Here is a 19,390-nt window from a genome sequence, read left to right on the forward strand (position 1 = left end):
GTCTGGACTCTGGGGCGGTCAGTCCATCGTCCAGCTTCTTTGTTTGATGTGTCCGTCTCCTTTTCTCAGTGAGGTCCTTCTTGATCAGCTACACGTCCTTTCAGACCCACAGCGCTGAGTGGTCTTCTCACAGTGGAAGGATGGACAGAAACACCTGTGGATGTTTTCAGATCTGAAGCAGCTTGATCTTCTCCTCTCTCTCAGAGATCAAAGCTTTCAGTGCTGTTTATCTGATAGGGGCAGTTTTGGGGTCTCCCAGCTCTTCCAGGTGGTTGTTAGACTGGGAGTTTCATTTTCTCTGTAGCTTTTAATTATAATTGAAACTACAATTTTGGAAACTCCAGTTTTTTCACTTAATTAATCCCCATCTGTACCAGCACAATCTGGACTTTCTTTAAATTAAAATGCAAATTTCCAATCTCAAGTGTAGAAATGCTAATTACATTGTTTATTTGCAGTTGCATTTTCCATGAGAGTGTGCGTTAATTAAGATGCCCAGTTCCCCACAGTCCCTCCCCATGTTCCACCTACAGTGTATCATTGACAGGAGTGCACTGTTAACAGTGAAAACGCAAAGTGCTGAAGTGCGATAATGAAGAAATACAATTGCAAATGTTTTTAAAATATCATATTAATACAGTTAAGACAGTGAGCATTAAAAGTCAAAAGCACTTTGCTTTTCCATATTAATGTTTTCCAGCCATTCTACACAGAAATGCAAATGCAAATACACGTTTTGCATTTGAATTTGAATTATGTCTTACATAATACACACACACACACCTTGGAAATGCAACTGTTAATACACATATAAATTAGCGTTGTCACATTTGCATTTTGTTTGAAAAAGGCTACGGGAATATGCTGAATATCTTCCATCCAATGTTCTCTTTTTACTGGAATTAAAATAAAGGAGAGGTGGTCTCTCTCTTTGCTCAGTGCCCTGTAGTTGTTGCATTTATAAGAAACAGGTTAATTACGACAATCATCCTTACTTGAGTGGCCAATGCTTGCTTTTTGTCTAGTGTAGCGAGATTTTCAGCATAAGTAGCTCTATTTACAAGAACATCAGTAGAAAATAAATCAAATATTCTATATCTATAAAGTACCTCTGTTATGAACAGTATTCTCCGCACTGACTATCGCAGTTCTTTGGGCATGTACCAAAATTTTATTACTTCCTATCAAAACACATGTACATATGTTGTTTTGGTATCGCTACCAACCACGTTTTTGGCAGTACACTTATAGAAACCACTGTCCCTGGTGGATGGGTTCTGGATAACCAGAGAGCCACGAGGGTCGAGGTACCGGTTACCATAGAGTCGTGGCTGGTTGCCAGCCTTGAGCTGAGTTTTATCAGGCATCTCCCACAGCACCTCTGCCTTTGGGGTACTGATAGCCATACAGTTCAGCTGGACTGCAACTCCTGGCCTGGCGTAAGTTACCGCTGCCGGTCCACTGATAATACGTGGTGGGTAAGCTATCACAATCACAGAAACTGATAGAGAAGAGGATCCATACTCGTTGGAAGCCTTGCAGAGATACGTACCTCTGTCATAGACAGAGGCCTGTTGGACAACTAGGGTACCATTGTCGAGCACAGTGTGTCGTCCCATTCTCTGTTGCCTGGTTAGAAGGACTCCACTTGGTAAGGTCCAGGTGAGTTTGGGCAACGGGTTACCGTTTGACAGGCAGTTTAGTTTCAGATTTTCCCCATTTATAATGCTAACCAACGAGTTGTATTTGCTACTGATGTCTGGCTTTTTACCCGACTCCAGAGTGACAAGCCGTTCCACGTAACCAGCACTGTTGCGTCCCACACATCGGTACGTCCCTGCTTCTGACACAGAAGGCTCTCTAATGACCAGAGATCCATCAGGCCCGTGGTGGAAACGAAAAATGCTGGCTCCACTCAAGAGAGACGTTCCGTTGGGGAGGATCCAAGTAATCTCAGGACTGGGTTTCCCCTCCACGGAACAATTCAGGGTCACTGTAATTCCATCAGTTAGTTGGACAGACTCTGTAGCCAAGCTGTTTAGTTGAGGTTTCTCGATATGTTCTGTCACGTGAAGCTGCACCTGCAGCCTGGCCTCTCCTGCTTCATTGCGGGCAATGCAAAGAAGCTGGACAGAGTCACTCTTGCGCAAGTTACGTATGTCAAGGGTGCCGTTCCGATGGACCGTAATCCTGCTGCCGTAGTAAGGAGCTGGGAGAACGACGTTCTCGGGCAGTATCCACATGACTCGGGGAACAGGGGTTCCTTCAGCTTTGCAGTGTAGGAGTACCTGCTGGTCCTTCACAGCTGTCTGTTCTACTGAACTGATTGGGATTTGCAATCCATTAATGACAGGTGCCGAAACCAGAACATCGACACGAACCACTTTCACGTCCATTCCTGCAGTGTTCCTAGCTGAGCAGGTGTAGTTTCCACTGTCAAACCGTTGAACCTTCTGAATGAGCAGAGTCCCATCAGTGGTGATCTGGTACTTGTCAGATGCTGGGAGTATGATACGGTTGGTCGGGGAAAGCCAACTGATAGTTGGGGTAGGCTCTCCTTTTGCACTGCAGCTGAGGAATGCTGTATCTCCATAAGGCACCTGAATCACTTCGTAAGTGTTGTTGCGAATAGTCGGTGCTGCTGCCACCACCTTGATGTGGACCTTCATTTCATCTTTACCAATCTGGTTCTCAGCGTAGCAGGTGTAGTCTCCCTCTTCCTTCATACCCACTTCATTGAAGTAGAGGGTCCCATTGTCAAAGACGACATACCTCCTTCTGCGCACCCCCCTGTCATCTGACTGCATGACACTGTTAACCATGGTACCATCTGGAAGGCTCCATCTGACCTCAGGGTTTGGCAGCCCCGAGGCAACACAGTCCACTTTCAGGTCCTCTCCGTACAGCACCTTGTGGTCACTCAGCTGCTTCCGTTCAATCTTGGCTGCTTTCATCATCACGGTTACCTTCAGGAGACTGTAATCATCCCCCATTTTATTTCTGGCCACACAGAGGTAGTCTCCCTGGTCCTTGTCTGTTATTGATTTAACGGTAAGGGTGCCATTACTGAAGACTTTCATTCGGGGATCGAAGCTAGAACGACAAAAAATACAAGTAAAGCCAAATAAGCAATGCATAGTGTGCTTAAAGATATGATACTAACTAGGGATGCACTGAAATTTCAGGCATTTTTTTTCTGGACATAATTTTTGTCAGAAAAGACTTTTGAAAAATGACCCCAAAATATTAAAGACTTTAAGATTAAAATGACCCCAAAATCTGAGACTTTGCAAATATTCATTCAAACAGTTTGAGCAGCAGCAGATCAAAAGTGAAGATACTGGCTGTGTGGATCTACCAGGAAGATCCACTATTCTAATCTCCATTCATGTTGAGTATGAAGAGGAGACACAAGAACCCAAGAACGTCTCCACCACAACATCACACTTGATATGTAACAGACTGTAGTCCATCTGTTTCTCTGATACTCTGTTACCCTGTTCTTCAGTGGTCAGGACCCCCATGGACCCTCACAGAGCAGGTACTGTTTGGGTGGTGGGTCATTCTCAGCACTGCAGTAACACTGACGTGGTGGTGGTGTGTTAGTGTGTGTTGTGCTGGTCTGAGTGGATCAGACACAGCAGTGCTGCTGGAGTTTTTAAACACCTCAGTGTCACTGCTGGACTGAGAACCAGAAATATCCAGCCAACAGCGTCCTGTGGGCAGCGTCCTGTGGGCAGCATCCTGTGGGCAGCGTCCTGTGACCGCTGATGAAGGACTAGAGGATGACCAACACAAACTGTGCAGCAGCAGATGAGCTGTCGTCTCTGACTTTACATCTACAAGGTGGACTGACAAGGTAGGAGTGCCTAATAGAGTGGACAGTGAGTGGACACAGTGTTTAAAAACTCCAGCAGCACTGACCACTGAAGAACAGGGTAACAGAGTATCAGAGAAACAGATGGACTACAGTCTGTAACTGTAGAACTACAAAGTGCAGCTATACAGTAAGTGGAGCTGATAAAGTGGACAGTGAGGGTAGAAACGAGGAGGTGGTCAGAACGTTACGCCTGACTGGTGTATGATTCTATGAAAGCGTTCTCCTGTGTGCTGCTGCTCTGAACGCTGGATGAACCCATGCACTCCTGACAAAGCTGTCCAACCACAGGATTACGCGTGTGGACAGGACTCCTTAATCAACAGGCTAGAACAAAGGTAGAAGCATTCGCTTTTTAATCAACAGCAGATGCGGCGCACACGTGTCCAGATTCTGCTCATCAGATTTGGAAGTTCTGATGACAGCCTTCTATCTGCTGAGTGAAATCTTCCGTACTATGACATCCACTGTGCATATTCAGACTTACCTCTTCAAAATCAACGGGCCTCATTCACCAAACATTCCTAAGAAGAAATGTCTTCTTAAAAGCCACTTATACTGCAACAAATGGCAACTTGACAAGTAAAATTATCTTCAATATAGTCAGTACATCTAATATTTCTCCTGGCGAGATTGTAGTAAGTTTAATTTCAGATTATTGATTTTTTTTACAGGCATTTTTACAAGTTTTAGGTAGTTTTGTTAAGTAAAATGATCTCACCATATTAGCAGATAATGTTGCTTGTTGTACGAAATGAGCTTGAAACCAGCAAAACTACCTGCCACTATAGTGAGATCATTTTACTTGATAAAACAAGTAAAAAATGTCTATGAATAAGCTGGATAATCTCATTATAAGTGCACAACCATCTCAAAATGGGAAATACTAGACATATCAACTAGAATTACGGTCATTTCACTTAACAAGAGGCCTTTTTTTTGCAGTGTATGCAGTTTTGATGAAGATTCTGGCGTTTTCTTATGTGGGATTTCCTCTGAGGTAAGAACAGAATCTACACACACTCAAGAGCTCAAAGGAAAGAACAGTGCTGAGCTTTTCTTAGGGCCTTTCTCAAGAGCCCATTTAAGAACAAACTTAGGAAGAGATTGGAGGATGAAGTTTCTAATGTTCTAAATAATTGCAGTGGACCACAATACTTTGATCTAAAGTCAACACTATTAAAATACACTATATTGCCAAAAGTATTCAGTCACCCATCCAAATCATTGAGTTCAGGTGTTCCAATCACTTCTGTGACCACAGGTGTGTAAAGCCGAGCCCCTAGGCCTGCAGACTGCTTCTACAGACATTAGTGAAAGAATGGGTCGCTCTCAGGAGCTCAGTGAAGTCCAGCGTGGTTTGAAGTGTGTAAAACATTCATGACATTTTTTAGACTTTTTTACTGCAGTTTTACAGAGAATCAGACTGTAAGGGCTTAAATTCAAGCCTGTTATATTACTGATGGAGCTGTTTAGGCTGTTGGCTCTTTTAGCCTGTTAACCAGCTGACTAGACATTCTAGTTACGAACAAGAAACGGGTTCTTGCTTCATCAGTGCACTCGGGGGTCAGTGGGAGCAGCATGTGAGGCAAAGATTATTCCATTAACAGCAGAAGGGTTTTTCGTGCCGTGGCGTAGTGATATACAGTTCAGCTGTTGCGAGGCTGTTTATTGTGGATTTGAAAACAGCTTTGAACGTGGCTCAGCCAATCAGATTTTAGGACCAGAACTATCTCTTACCCCAAATACTGGGGCAGTCATGGGCTGGAGGTTAGACATTTACATTACATTACATTTGGCTGACGCTCTTATCCAGAGCGACTTACAGTTTGATCATTTTACACAGGTAGGCCAAGGCGGTGTTGGGAGTCTTGCCCAAGGACTCTTATTGGTATAGTGTAGGGTGTTTGCCCAGGTGGGGATTGAACCCCAGTCTACAGTGTAGAAGACAGAGGTGTTAACCACTACACCAACCAACCACTAGAGAACCAGCCCTGTCGCCGGGGCGGTCCCCTGGGTGCTGCGGATAGGGCTGCCCACCTCTCTGGGCAAGTGTGCTCACTGCCCCCTAGTGTGTGTGTGTGTGTGTGGAGTTTCACTGCACTGATGTGTTAAATGCAGAGGTGAAATTTCCCCGTTGTGAGACTAATAAGGGTCTCTTAATCTGTTTTATAATAACTCTTCGGACCCACCGGTGGGCCCTGGTCATTTAACGGGTTAAACTAGAAACTACAAGCACTTCGAACTGCCGATACTGTGCTTGTACGGTACCTTTTCAGACAGTGTAGGTTTCCTGCTCGACAGATCTCATCATGCTCCCCTCCTGCTTTACAATACTACTGCCTACAAATCAAAGTCTTCTGTTTTCACCAAACAAAATGTCAGGCCTTCCTGTACATCTGCTACGCACTGAGCAGAGGAAACCCCACAGAAAAACAGACCAGAACAAAATGCCTAGTTTTCCATTTAATCACATGCTTGCCCCAGATGCTAATTTCAGTGACAGATGTTGGAGTAATTGTAATGTAATGTAGAACAAACAGACTGCAGTCTGACCTCTGAGAAGGACCTGTTATTTCACAAAAATGACTGAATGCAGCCTCAGCCGGCAACACGAGTCTCCGTGGTGGCAGTGTGCTGCTGGAAAACATGCATTTATCCCAAAAATACCAAATTCCTTTTCATTACATTGATGTTGCTGATTATTATATCAAAGGCACTATCAAAGGAATGTGTATTTTTCTGCTTTTTTATTCCGCGCTTTCATAAATATACATCGACAAGAGTCTGAGCGACCCTGCTCAAACGAAGCCTTTCCTCCATGCTGTCTAGCTTCCTATACATTTTTAGCCCTATATGAATTCCCTGTGACAAAGTTTTCACAGCCCTCCATCCTCCCGATTCCTCAGTCCCACCTCTGTTCATCCTGGAGGGGTGCCAAAACTCCTTGCAATAAATTCCCCACTCCTAAACATTCCACAGTCAACTGTCAGTGGGATTATAACAAAGTGGGAGCAATTAGGAACAATTAGGAACCTGTGGCCATGGAAGTGATTGGAACACCTGAATTCAATGATTTGGATGGGTGAGTGAAAACTTTTGAATATAGAGTCCAGTGACGGCGCTTTACTCCACTGCATTCCACACTTTGCATTGCGCTTGGTGATGTAAGGCTTGGATGCAGCTGCTCGGCCATGGAAACCCATTCCATGAAGCTCTCTATGCTGTTCTTGAGCTGATCTGAAGGCCACATGAAGTTTGGAGGTCTGTAGTGATTGACTCTGCAGAAAGTCGGTGACCTCTGCGCACTATGACCCTCAGCATCCTCTGACCGCTCTGTCATTTTACGTGGCCGACCACTTCGTGGCTGAGTTGCTGTCGTTCCCAATCGCTTCCACTTTGTTATAATCCCACTGACAGTGGACTGTGGAATATTTAGTAGTGAGGAAATTTCACGACTGGACTTGCTGCGCAGGTGGCGTCCGATCACGGCACCACGCTGGAATTCTCTGAGCTCCTGAGAGCGACCCATTCTTTCACTAATGTCTGTAGAAGCAGTCTGCAGGCCTAGGGGCTCGGCTTTATACACCTGTGGCCATGGAAGTGACTGGAACACCTGAACTCAGTGATCTGGATGGGGGAGTGAAAACCTCTGGAAATATAATGTATCTATAAAGATTAAATGCTATGACATGTTATGATGTGCATACTGTTCCTTGACTTACTTACCCCTTAAACATGCCCCTTAAAAGTCCCAGGGAACACAGGGTAAAATATTAGAAATGTTTCTATGACGTTACATTAAACATCCAGCCCAGCTTGAGTAAAAAATATAAGATATAAATATGGCAATATGGTGATTAGCAACAGTGTTTGTTGTAAACTAGAGAGGAAGATCCCAGATATTAAACATGTTTCGGCTGATCGACTGCATCTGGGATAAGTGAGAAATCATTGGATGATTTCTGCCAAATTATTATTTTTTTAAGCTAGACGGGTCAGTTCTGCCACCAGGAAGATGCTTCTAACTTTGATTTTCTTTCATCTTAAAGATTCTTATTATTCAGTTACTATCTGGTCAAATGACGTGTTTTTGTCGATTTTCTACATGAAAATTTAATTAATGAATTTACACTGGAAAATTAAACGTACAATATAACTTATGCCGTAAGTTTTGCACAATTTTGCCAATTTTTTTTGCAATATGTTAAAATAAACAAATAAAGCAAGAAAAAAGTGTAAATTACAGAAGTGTGTTCTCTGTAGAGGATGCATAGAGAATATCGACAAAACGCCATTTGCCCAGAGATGTTTAAACTTCACGTGATTGCACATCCTGAAAAATTCACAGAACTGAGCAATAAGCATGTTTAAGGGGTTAAGACAATCAAAATGTTAAAGCAGAAGACCAGGCAGGAAAGACTATGAAGAAAACCTAAAGGAACAACATGCACAGCATGTACTGCACATCACGTAAAAACTATATATTACACCTTGTGAGATTTGCCAAGTAGTTCTGGCTTCTGGTTTAAGCTTGAAGGGCCAAGTCCTGAACAGGCAGAGGACTGAGGAACAGGGAGAAGATGGGAATTTATAGAAAGCTAGATAGGACAGAGGACAAGCTTCAGGCATGGCCCTTTCACAATCCTTATTTATTTCAAAACTCCATTAATCTTCTCTTAAATCATGCTGGGTAGAGTAAAACTGGATGCAGTGCTAGAAATAAGTCAACTTCATCAGGATTTGTGACAACGTACCTGTAATGCTCATCAATTAGTTTCTTAGCCGGAGTTCTCCAGATGATCCTGGGTTCAGGGCTGCCCGAAGCGCTGCAGTCCAGTCGCAAATAGTCACCGTAACTGATGTCTGTCTTCTGAGGAGAGGTGGAGGTGATTTTGGCTGTGGAGAAGCTCCTCCTGACCAGCAGACTCACAGTCCTCTTATCAGCACCCACAGCATTCACGGCCAGGCACTCATAGATCCCAGAGTCTTTTTCCGTCGGGCTGCGGATGAACAGTGTCCCGTTGGGGAAAACGAACAGTTTGCCGTCGATGACCTGGGAAGGACGTATTTGTATGCCGCTAGAGGTCACCCACCGGATGGCTGGGGTGGGGGCTCCTTTGGCACCACAGTGGATGTGGATGGACTGACCCTCAAAGATGGTGAGATTCTGGCGTCGCTGCTGCTGGATCATGGGTGGCAGCACTGAGACATGGAGCCGGACTGACAGTGTGTCAGCACCTGCGACGTTGCTGGCTATGCACTTATAGGTGCCCCTGTCGGAGTAAGTAGTCTGCTTAATTTGAAGGGTACCATTGCTGAAGAGCATAAGCCTCGATTCGCTGGTACTAACCGCGTACACCACTGTCCGGTTTGGAAGCACCCAGCTGCTGTGAGGGCTGGGAAGTCCTTGAGCTTGACAATCAAGATGAATACTGTCTCCCAGGTACACAGTCAATTCCCGGTGTCGTGGCAGCGACATCTTCGGCTGTTGCGCCAGAACCACCAGGGTAACCGTCATCTTATCAACACCATACGGATTCTGAGCAGTGCAGAGGTACTGGCCGCGGTCCTGGGGCTGAGCGCTGTTGATCACGAAGGTGCCGTTGGACCGTACCTCGAACCGCTGGATTCTGGTGTTCGCCGACATGATGGCACCTGGAAAACGAGAAAATCAGGAAATACAGACGTGTACAGAAAAAAAACAGGCATATATGTCATATTTTCTTTCGAGAGATTGGATGTAACAGTAATGTGACATCCATAACAGTGATTTATTGCCCTTCTTCAGTCGTTTCGGTGTCACAGAAGGCACACAGATGTTCCCTAGGCATGTGTTAGTCATACCGATGGCTTCTGGATTTTACACAGAGGCAGAAGTCCAAATTCAGCTTTTGTGCAGCAGCAGCTCAGCGCAGAAGAGAAAAAACACTGGCAGCTGTCAGACTCAAGGACCAAACAGATACAAAACAATCTAGAATCTGAATGATAGCAATGATACAATGCTATGATAAGAGAAAACATCTTAAATCTAGTCAATATACTTAACATTTTTCCTGCTTTTACACCAGCGGTACACAAAGTACGCAAATAATGTGCTGGAGTTAAAGTCGAGGCACCCAAGGTAAAATATTCCTCCAGTAAAAGTAGAAGTTCCTCCCTTTAGACCTCCACTTGAGTAAAAGTACTAAAGTATTTACCTTCAAATGTACTTAAGTATAAAGTAAAAGTACTAAAAGAGTAATTCTGGCTCTGATGTCCTGTTATCATTTTTATAACCAGACTGGCTTCATGAACTCATTTCAGGTGAAAGTCCTCCAGCGTCTCTCTTGGTAAACCAGTCTTTTAATAGAACGTCATTAATTAGTGACGCTGACGTCTATTAAAATGATCAGAAGCACAAAACACTGAAGGTAAACAGTTTCCATCAGGGAGAACCGAGTGGCTCTGAAATCACTTTTTACACACAAGCAAAGTTTCAGTTTCAGATTTATTTACAACTTAGTTCCAAGTTTAAGTTGAATAAAAACTGGCTTTAAACTCAGGATCACAGATGAGCTCCTTTACTATGTTGATCTGTAGGCGTCTGTTCATAAACATAAACCAGCCCAAACTCATTTACTATAAAATGAAATGGTGTTTGTAGAAATTCAGAAAAAAGCCGCGTCAGTCTCGACTGCATATGTGGACATATTTCTATATTGAGCTCTATTTACACAAAGTTAGGTTAGTTCATCATTTATGTTGAACAGACTCTCCCAAAGTTTGACGCTGCTGCGCTGACGTTGAACCGCGTGCTGCACTGGGTCGGTATGACCAACAGGTCAAAACCAGCTCTAAACAAAGTGACCGCTGGGCCCTGATTGGTGCTCTGGCTTTGTGCTTCTTTCGTTTTGACATGTGACGTTTTTATACACACAGAAACCAAAAGGAACGACAGATTTCTCAAAATGTAGGAGGAAAAAGTCGGATATTAGACTCTGAAATGTAGTGGAGTGAAAGGAAAAAGTCGCCCAGAACGAAGAAACTTCAGTACAGATACACCAAAAATACTAAAGTACAGAAATTAATTACATTTACTCAGTTACTCAGTTACTCAGTTACTGTCCACCACTGTTTAACCCACACACTTTAACTGAATAGTGGGCTGTTAAAGGGGCTGTCCCAATCAGGTGTGTTGGGAGCAGGGAAAAGTGCAGGGCAGTGAGAAACACTGATCTAGAGTCCCAAGTCTGATCTGCCAACAGAATATTCATAAATAATGATAAAATGTAAAAAGGAAGGTCTTTTGCAGTTTTATAATAAATGCATTGAATCACATTTGTGTTTTTAACCTCAAATAATGTTGTTTGCATGTGTTAAGCAGTACGCATACCTGTGGAGACCTTGGTCCAGGTGAGGAAAGGTTTAGGCTCCCCTACAGAATCACACGGAAGCTGCACATCTGTTTCGGCGTTTACTGTGATTGTGTTGAGATTTGCTGTGGTGATTCTGGGCCTCGATCTCAGTAGAGAAACAGCTGGAGGCCGAGCAGATGACACAGCGGTGCCTAAGTGCCTGTTGGTAGAAACTTCACTCGTCTGAACTCTGCTTCTGTGCTGAGAGGTTGTTTTTAGGTGTACTGTCCTACTTGTTGGTTGAGTAGTAGTTGTAGGTGACATGGTGGTCACCTTGATGGTGCTCGTTGCTTGCATAGTGTTTGTAGTCGTAATTGATGAGGTAGTTGATTTGATGGTACTTGTTGGTTGAGTCGTGGTCGTAGATATTTTAGGCAATGAGGTTGTTGATTTGACGGCACTGACAGAGCCTGGTCTGAAGAACTCGGAGGAATTGATAACCGATGGCTTTCTAGGTATAACAAATGGATTTCTAGGATTGGTGTAATAGGGGTACCTATAGATATTGGGCGTCCTTCCACTGTGCCTGTCAGGGATGTAGTTCGTTGCAGGATTTCTTGAATTAAAAGGAATTCTGTTATCTGCTATTGGCACCCTGGGTTTTGAAGGGGGTTGTGTTGTAGTCGTGGTGATACTAACGGTAGTGAGGACAGGAGTAGAAAAACTGGGCACTGTGGCTGTTACTGCTATTGTTGTAGGCGTTTCTGACGCTGTAGATGTAAGTGCTGAAGGTTTTGTTGATGCTGGAATTCTGAATGTAGTCGTCAACGGTGTAGTTGTGGGTGCAGCAGTACTTCTTGAAGTGACACTAGGTTCAGTTATCTTATCCACCATTGCCTCACCAACCTCTGGACCTGTGTTTTTAGTTTTAGGGAAACTAGCACTCTGTTCATGCTGAGTGGTAGGAACGGTTGTTTCTGAGATAGTGGTCAGAGATAAAGGGATCAGTGGTAAATCTGTAAAAGGTTCCTTGTCTTTTGATTCCTGCTTTGAGTTTTGTGCCTCGTTATCTTTGTATGTAAATTCTACAATGGGAGGAGGTGGTGAGACTCTAACAACCAACTCTTCTGACTTAGCAGAGTTTAAATATTTCAAGTTCTCAGCCTCAGCGAGGCCTTCCTTTGGGCATGATCCATGTATGCGAGGCAAATCTGGTGCAAGTGCACCAGGGCTTGGTGTGAAGATGTCGGTCGCATCATCTTCGCTGATGGCCTTCTGAGATGGTTCCACTGCAGAGAGAATGCTTGCAAACTCCTCTTGAGTAGCTGCCAGAGGAACGGTTTTGTGGTCTGGCTGAGACGTTGGAGCTGCTTCTGTAGAAGCAGTGAACTCATTCGTCTTGACCACCGTGTGTTCATTTCGCCAATCCTCTGTGGATACGTCTTCATTTGCTCTCCTATGACATGTGACCACAGACTTGATGGGTGGTGTACTACCAATGGATGCTGTGGGTTGAGTCTCCAGGTTGGTGGAACTAACTTTCCATTTGTGGGTGAGTGGTTTGATTTCCTCATCAGGCAGAGTGACACTTGTTATATCATTCCTAACACTATCCGTTGAGGGCTTCTTGTATTCAGGGGAAGTATATGTATTGGCTCTGTCAGTGGGAAAGGCTGTTGTTGAGGAAGATGTGGTTATAATGATTGATGGAGGGTGATCTCCAGCAACTTTGGGCATCGTAAACATCTGTGGTTTGCTAGTGGTTAAGGGTGAGGAAGGCCTCAGTCTTAATCTATTTATCCGTCGCCTATTTCCAAATCGTCTTCTGGAGTTCCAGGGGATTCTTGGCTTTGAAGGTGTGGAACTGGGTGGAAGCTTAGGCTTTGTTGTTGGCGTGGAGGTGGAAAACAACAAATCAGGGCCAATTTCGTTCTTTGTGGGCACCACATTAATATTAGCACTGGGTGAGATGATGGTAGACTTCTGTGAGATGCTGAGCTCTTTCTTTACCCCTTGTTCTGGCGCAGTGACAGGCCCTGCAGACACAGAGTTATTTTCCATTTGTTGATTTTCTTCTCTGTTTGAAGTACTAGTAGTTAAAGTGTTTACACGGCTTCCCTCCAGGACATTTATCTCAGTGATGGTGTAATTGGACGCAGCTGTGGGCTTTGCAGTGTCAGACCACAGTGTCGCTCCACTGAAATCAGTGCTGAGTGAAGGGGCAACTATTTGGTGCAAGTCATATTGGCCTTCAGTATGTGGTGAAGCTGTGGTTGATATTGCACTGTCACTATGGTGATCTAGATTTTGTTGAATTGTACTGCGATTAGACTCCTCATTTGAGCTTGTGTCATCAGGAGAAGATCCCTCTGTGTTCTCAGGAGATTCTAGATTATTCACATTGGAGCTTACAGCTGATGATCTGCTTTGGATAAAGTTCGGTGGTGTGGATTTTTGGACAGTCTTTTCACGAATTTTGGCCAGAATGTCAGCCCATCTCTGTGGATCAATTTTGTTTTTTGATGTATCAATATTTCTTCTGTTTTCGAGGATGCTTTTCCTTTGTTGTCCATTCAAGCCTTTCCTAAGAGGTTGTCTGCGGTCTGGAAGCCTTCGCTGGGAGTTTCTGAAAGGATGTCTTGAATGTGGTCCCCTTCTTTGGTTGATAAAAGGCCTATTTGATGGGATTCTCTCTTGGGCAGAATCTCCAGAGGCCTCCTCTACATCCTCTAAAAATGCTCTGACCTTCGTGGACACCCCTGCTGCAGACTGGGGTTGCATGGGGTGTCGTCTGAGAGTCTGCATTCCTTGTCTTCTCATGATGGTGAGCTTCATAGCCAGAGTATCCATACCATGCTCATTCAAAGCCACACATTTGTAATATCCATTGTTATTAGATTTGCCGTGAGGAATGAGCAGCGTTCCGTTGGAGAAGACAAAACCTCTAGACGAGTTTGCTTTGGCACCGATCACCTCACCATCTGGAAATATCCAGTTCACTACAGCATCTGGCTTCGCAGAAGAGTGGCAAGGCAGAGAAACAGACTCGCCGACAAATCTGGTTACAGGAACCCCAACCTCGTCACCCGGGGGAGGGGCAGAAGATTCCACAACAGACAAACGGAAAGGTAACATGTCCATATCTCCTGGAACCTCTGCGATGCAGTAGTACACACCAGAGTCAGAATAATCAACAGGTTTGAGGAGAAGTCTGCCAGCCGTGGAGATGGACAGCCGGTGGTTCGGACTGCTGAAGGGAGCTTTAACCTTAGAGCCGTCAGGTAGCATCCAATGAATAGCTGGTTCACCAGAGCTTAGCACACTGCAGTCCATCTCGATCCTGCCACCCACAACTGAAGTAAACATCGTCTGGGTTGCATTGTTATGCTTGATCATTACCCAGGATCTCCTCTGTCGTCTTATCCGATCAACATTTGTGGTCGCTGACATTTGTGTAGATAGAATGAGCTTCACAGTCTTGGATGTAGAATAGGGCCTATTTAGTTGTATGTTGACTAAAGACTGCATGAGCCAAGACGGATGGGATAAAAGGTTAGCTCGGACTCCGGTGTAATAGTACGCATCCCTTTCAACGTCCTGCCTGTACCTATAACTCAGCTCAGGTTCTTTACTCAGCATGATCTCTCTCCGAAGGTGCACGGGCGTCTCACTGTAGTAAGCGAGTAGTCTCCATAAGCTCTCATAGTTCTCTTGTTCTATTGGACATTCGAGGTCAAAGTAGAGGGCCATGTTTGCATCGATTTCCAAAGATTTGGTGTAATTCCAAGCGATTTTGGTGGAATCTCTAAGCTCCAGAATTCGGCAGGTCAAATCGACTTTGTTTCCATGCTCGTCCCAAAGGTTCAACGTGGCATTTCCAAATGGTGGTCTGAACTCCTCCAGCGAAAGCAGCTCACTGAGGTTCTCCTCCGCTGAGATGTCCCTCACGGAGGAGCTTATGATGGGTCCTGTGCATTCTAGGGCCGTGAGTTTAAAGACTGCTTTCCCTCTTAGCTGGTGTGGTGAAGCACACACTGGGCATAGCTGACCTTTGGCGTATGCTTTGTCCTGCTTACATTTCATCACACCTAGAAAAGAATCAAAGAGTTAGACGCCACTGGACACTGGACTGAGAATTATCTTCAAATCTGGTACCAACAGAGATGACCAGCACATACCTGCACTTAGGTGAACGTGTGATTTCGTCATGAAATAATGATGCATGTAAAACTACAAGAGTACAAGAGTATCACAGCATATTTAATGCAATGCTTTTCTTTCTTTATTTATTTTTCTTCATCAATTATAAAATAGGACGATAGTCAGAGGGTGATTTGTCCCCGCTGTGCTGATGCTGTCACTGATGTAATGATATTAAATACAATAAAGAAGTTTGTAATTTAATGTTCAAAGATGAAATGCGGTGGAGTGAAAATTAGATCCTTTTTTATTCAAAGATTCTTGAGTAGAAGTAAAAGTATTACCACTTCAAATTATTTAGTGAAGTAAAAACTATCAAAAATTTACTTAAGTACCGTAAATGTAACGAGGATCTGCAAATTATTAATACAATTATTTTCCACAATGCCTTTTATTTCAAAAGTGACAATCGCGTCCTGAGACTGAAAATCACAGTATATTATTTATTTTTTGGCCAAATATGTGAAATATTGAATAAAACATCTAAACATCTAAATATACTAAGTCGTTACTGTGAAGTCAGATGTAAAAGCGCCTTGTTAAATTTCATGTTTTGTTGATTTTCTAAGTGAAAGTACGTGAACATCCTCTACAGAGACACAGCGCTGAACGTTTTAATACACAATTACTGTTTATTTACTGAATAAAACATTGGCCTGTGCACAAGTTATGACATTGTATGTGTATATATATATACAGCACTGTGGGAAAGTTTTAGGGCATCTAAGTAAAGTTTTAACCAGTTTCCCTCAGCAGTGAGTTTATCACAATATACATTAGAATAAAGTCGTATTCATAATTCAAATAACCACAAAAACAATAAACAGTAACAAGAATTTCTCGGGTCCATATTTTTCCTGGACACCTTCACAGCCGCCACAGAGACTTGTTAATATCATCAATTACATCATGAGCTCAATTTACTGAGCACTGATTGGTCAAACCAGGAGCTGCTTTATAACTACATATAATACTGGGCTTCCTCGAGGAGGAGAGGCTTGGAGATGGGGAAACAAACACACCAACATCCATTATTAATTAATATTCTATACATTTTGTTTATTCAAATATTAACACTCTTCTCAGCAAATAAACACAAACGACACAAATAAATAGATTTTGAAAATGTGTCTTAGGTGCCAAGACTTTCGCACAGTACTGTAAATATATATATGTGTGGATTAAGTTTGTTAAATTCAGCAAATTAAAAGACAATGTGCATTAAAATACGCATATAAATACTGTTCCCTGTAAAAGATGTGTTACTTATTTTCACTTACAATCCACGAAATGCGTCATTTGATCAGGATCATTTTACGACTGTGTGTAAAATAACGAACATTATCATGTAAAATGGCAGGTGGGTCCAAATTTGCGAATGCTTGCATGTCGCTGCTGTCAGATCAAAACCTCGTATCTCCAACATGGTAACTTTACAGGAGAAGGAAAAAATCTACTTTACCTATAATGTAAGTCAATGGAACCGAACGGTTTTCCACATCATTCTGGGTCGGTTCTACAGTCTAAAAGCCAGCAGGCGTTTTCAAATCATGTCAAAGGAGATATCTCACATAATTTGGTGTCTAGTCTACACTTTGAGTCCTGATTGCCATTAAAAATGTAAACGGACATGATTGAATGGTTACCTGAATGACGTGCTGTCCAGGCGCCGAGCCAGTTCAGTCTACAGTCGCAGGTCCACGGGTTGCCATACAGGAAGAGGTTCTCCAGCTGAGGCATGTTCTTCAGCATATCTCTCGGCAGGGACGTCAGGAGGTTATCTGACAGGTAGAGGTGTTTGAGGGTGGAGACAGGGAAGCGCTGTAGCAGTGAAAATGTGCTGAAGGTAGCGGGATGGAGCTGCTGCAGAAGGTTCCCCTCCAGGTGGAGCAGCCGGAGCGACGTCATGCCGTGGAAGGCGTCTGGGTGGATAAACTCGATGCGGTTGTTGTCCAGGTGCAGCCGAACGAGGCCTGTCAGACCGAGCAAGCTGTGGCCAGTGATCGCCCTCACCTTATTGTAGCTCATTTTCAGCACCTGGAAAAAGAGAAATGGAATTTTGGATGCGACGCAGTGGATGCAGTGCTGGATAATTTGCCGTCTTCTATGCAGCACATGGCCTATAACCGCTTGAGTTGAACCACAAAGTAATGCTGTGGTGATTTGTGCCAGTGTCAGAGCTGATCCAGGGATTTTTTGATGGATTGGGAATCGCCTACACTCTCAGAAATAAAAGTCGTAACCTGTCTCTGGATCAGAGCCCCTCTTCTCACTGGGATGGTTCCCTCAAGAGTTCATCTCAGTACCTTTAGCCAGGGAACATAACTGAACCATAATCCACTGAAATCCCACATATGGACCAGCTGCCCACCCTACATTGAAGTTCTCATGGACTCCCAGCTATTCCTACTATCAATACTACTGCTATTAATATTAGTGGTATAATAACTCTGTAGGTACTTTGACCAGAGGAGGACGGGTCCCCACTGGTGAGCCTTGGTTCCTCCCAAGGTTTCTTCCTCAGCTCTGAGGGAGGTTCTCCTGGCCACCGTCCCCCCTGGCTTGCTCACCTGGGGGTTTTACATTCCTGTTAAAACTTCACCTTTACTGGAATTCTGTGAAGCGGCTTTCTGACAACATCCGTTGTAAAAAGCGCTACAAATGGATTTGCCCGATGACCGCTGGGATAGGCTCCAGCACCCCCCGCGGCCCTGAGGGAGAAGCGGCTTAGAAAACGGATGGATGGATTGATGGATATTAACTCCACATACCCCTACTGCTGTAATTTAAAAATAAATAAATAATAAAACGTAAAGAAATCAGACCTGGAGAACAACTGCTTTACCTGCAAGGCCAGTAGGTCACGAAAAACCCCATCTGGAATTTTATGGATGTCATTCCCGTGCATCATCAGAAGCTCCAGTTTCCTCTGTCCAGTGAAGGAGCGCTCCGTGATCTGAGTGATGCTGTTAAACCTGCGGGAGAGGAACCAACCATGATGGTCTCTTTCAGCGCTGTCGAACAGCAACTTCCCTCTTATAATGCAGCAAATCCGTCTCCGCAAGACTTTCGCACAGTACTGTATATATATATATATATAAGTTTGTAGAGAAGTGCAGTAGCACATTAACCACGTACGCTATGAACCAACACCATGACGGCTTCCTAGCACTATAAACAGCTACTGTAAACTGAGGCCAACCACACGACCCTTTATTTCGTGACTGTGAACTGGCTACTGTTATGAGTTTGCTGTGTGCATCCTGCCACGTTAATCAACATCAAATGCTGAGTTCGCATTACGAACCACAGTGTCTCTTTAAATTGGCCAGCTGTCTTTACAGTGGTGGTGATGGGAACCAGGTGTCGCCATGACTACAACACAGATATAGACACTTTATTTACCATCCAGAACCACCAGAGAACCTACACGAGTCTTCTGAGCTTATATGGAACATTGATGATGGAAAACAGTGGAAAATCTGCATGTCTCCCTCCACCATGAATGGAGTTGAAGTTCTCTAAACTCTCATAAAACAGCATCTCAGTCATCAGGCAGTAGTTACTCTGAATTATGCTACAGGTGCATGTGCATCTCATTCCTCTTATTCCTGTTATTCAATATTAGATGCAGAATTGTGTGAATTGCCACCCTCTGAGCCGAATTCCTTGGAATTTGTCATGGTTTCGATGTAAACAGTGTCATCTAGAGTTTGAACTGAAACGCTCTATTTTAGAGAGTCAGAGCTGCTCACAGTGGTGGTGATGGGAACCAGACGTCCCTCTAAAAGCTCTTACAGAAAGTTCCTACATGAGCTGGTTCTGAATTCACTGCCTGATGACTGAGACGCTGTTTTATGAGAGTTTAGAGAACTTCAACTCCATTCATGGTGGAGGGAGACATGCAGGGCGCTGTGCGGCAAAATAGTCCCCAAAGAAAACTCATTATTCCAGATTTTCCACTGTTTTCCATCAT

The 19,390-nt window shown here is 43.9% G+C and overlaps 1 protein-coding gene across 1 annotated transcript in view; it reads right to left on the reverse strand.

Annotated features, from left to right (window-relative positions):
- Positions 1 to 245: 245 nt before the first annotated feature.
- Positions 246 to 19,390, reverse strand: part of mxra5b (matrix-remodelling associated 5b) — a 24,740-nt gene continuing 5,595 nt past the window's right edge. Inside the window, exons 2-6 of the mRNA XM_017717969.2 lie at positions 18,260 to 18,389; positions 17,061 to 17,451; positions 11,253 to 15,302; positions 8,635 to 9,535; positions 246 to 3,093 (exon numbers count right to left, since the gene is read on the reverse strand). Of these exons, the coding sequence (XP_017573458.2) occupies positions 1,185 to 3,093; positions 8,635 to 9,535; positions 11,253 to 15,302; positions 17,061 to 17,451; positions 18,260 to 18,389 (7,381 nt within the window). The 3' untranslated portion in view covers positions 246 to 1,184. The remainder of the gene's footprint in view (positions 3,094 to 8,634; positions 9,536 to 11,252; positions 15,303 to 17,060; positions 17,452 to 18,259; positions 18,390 to 19,390) is intronic.

This window comes from Pygocentrus nattereri, chromosome 6 (genome assembly GCF_015220715.1).
Source record: "Pygocentrus nattereri isolate fPygNat1 chromosome 6, fPygNat1.pri, whole genome shotgun sequence".
Classification (NCBI taxonomy): Eukaryota; Metazoa; Chordata; class Actinopteri; order Characiformes; family Serrasalmidae; genus Pygocentrus; species Pygocentrus nattereri.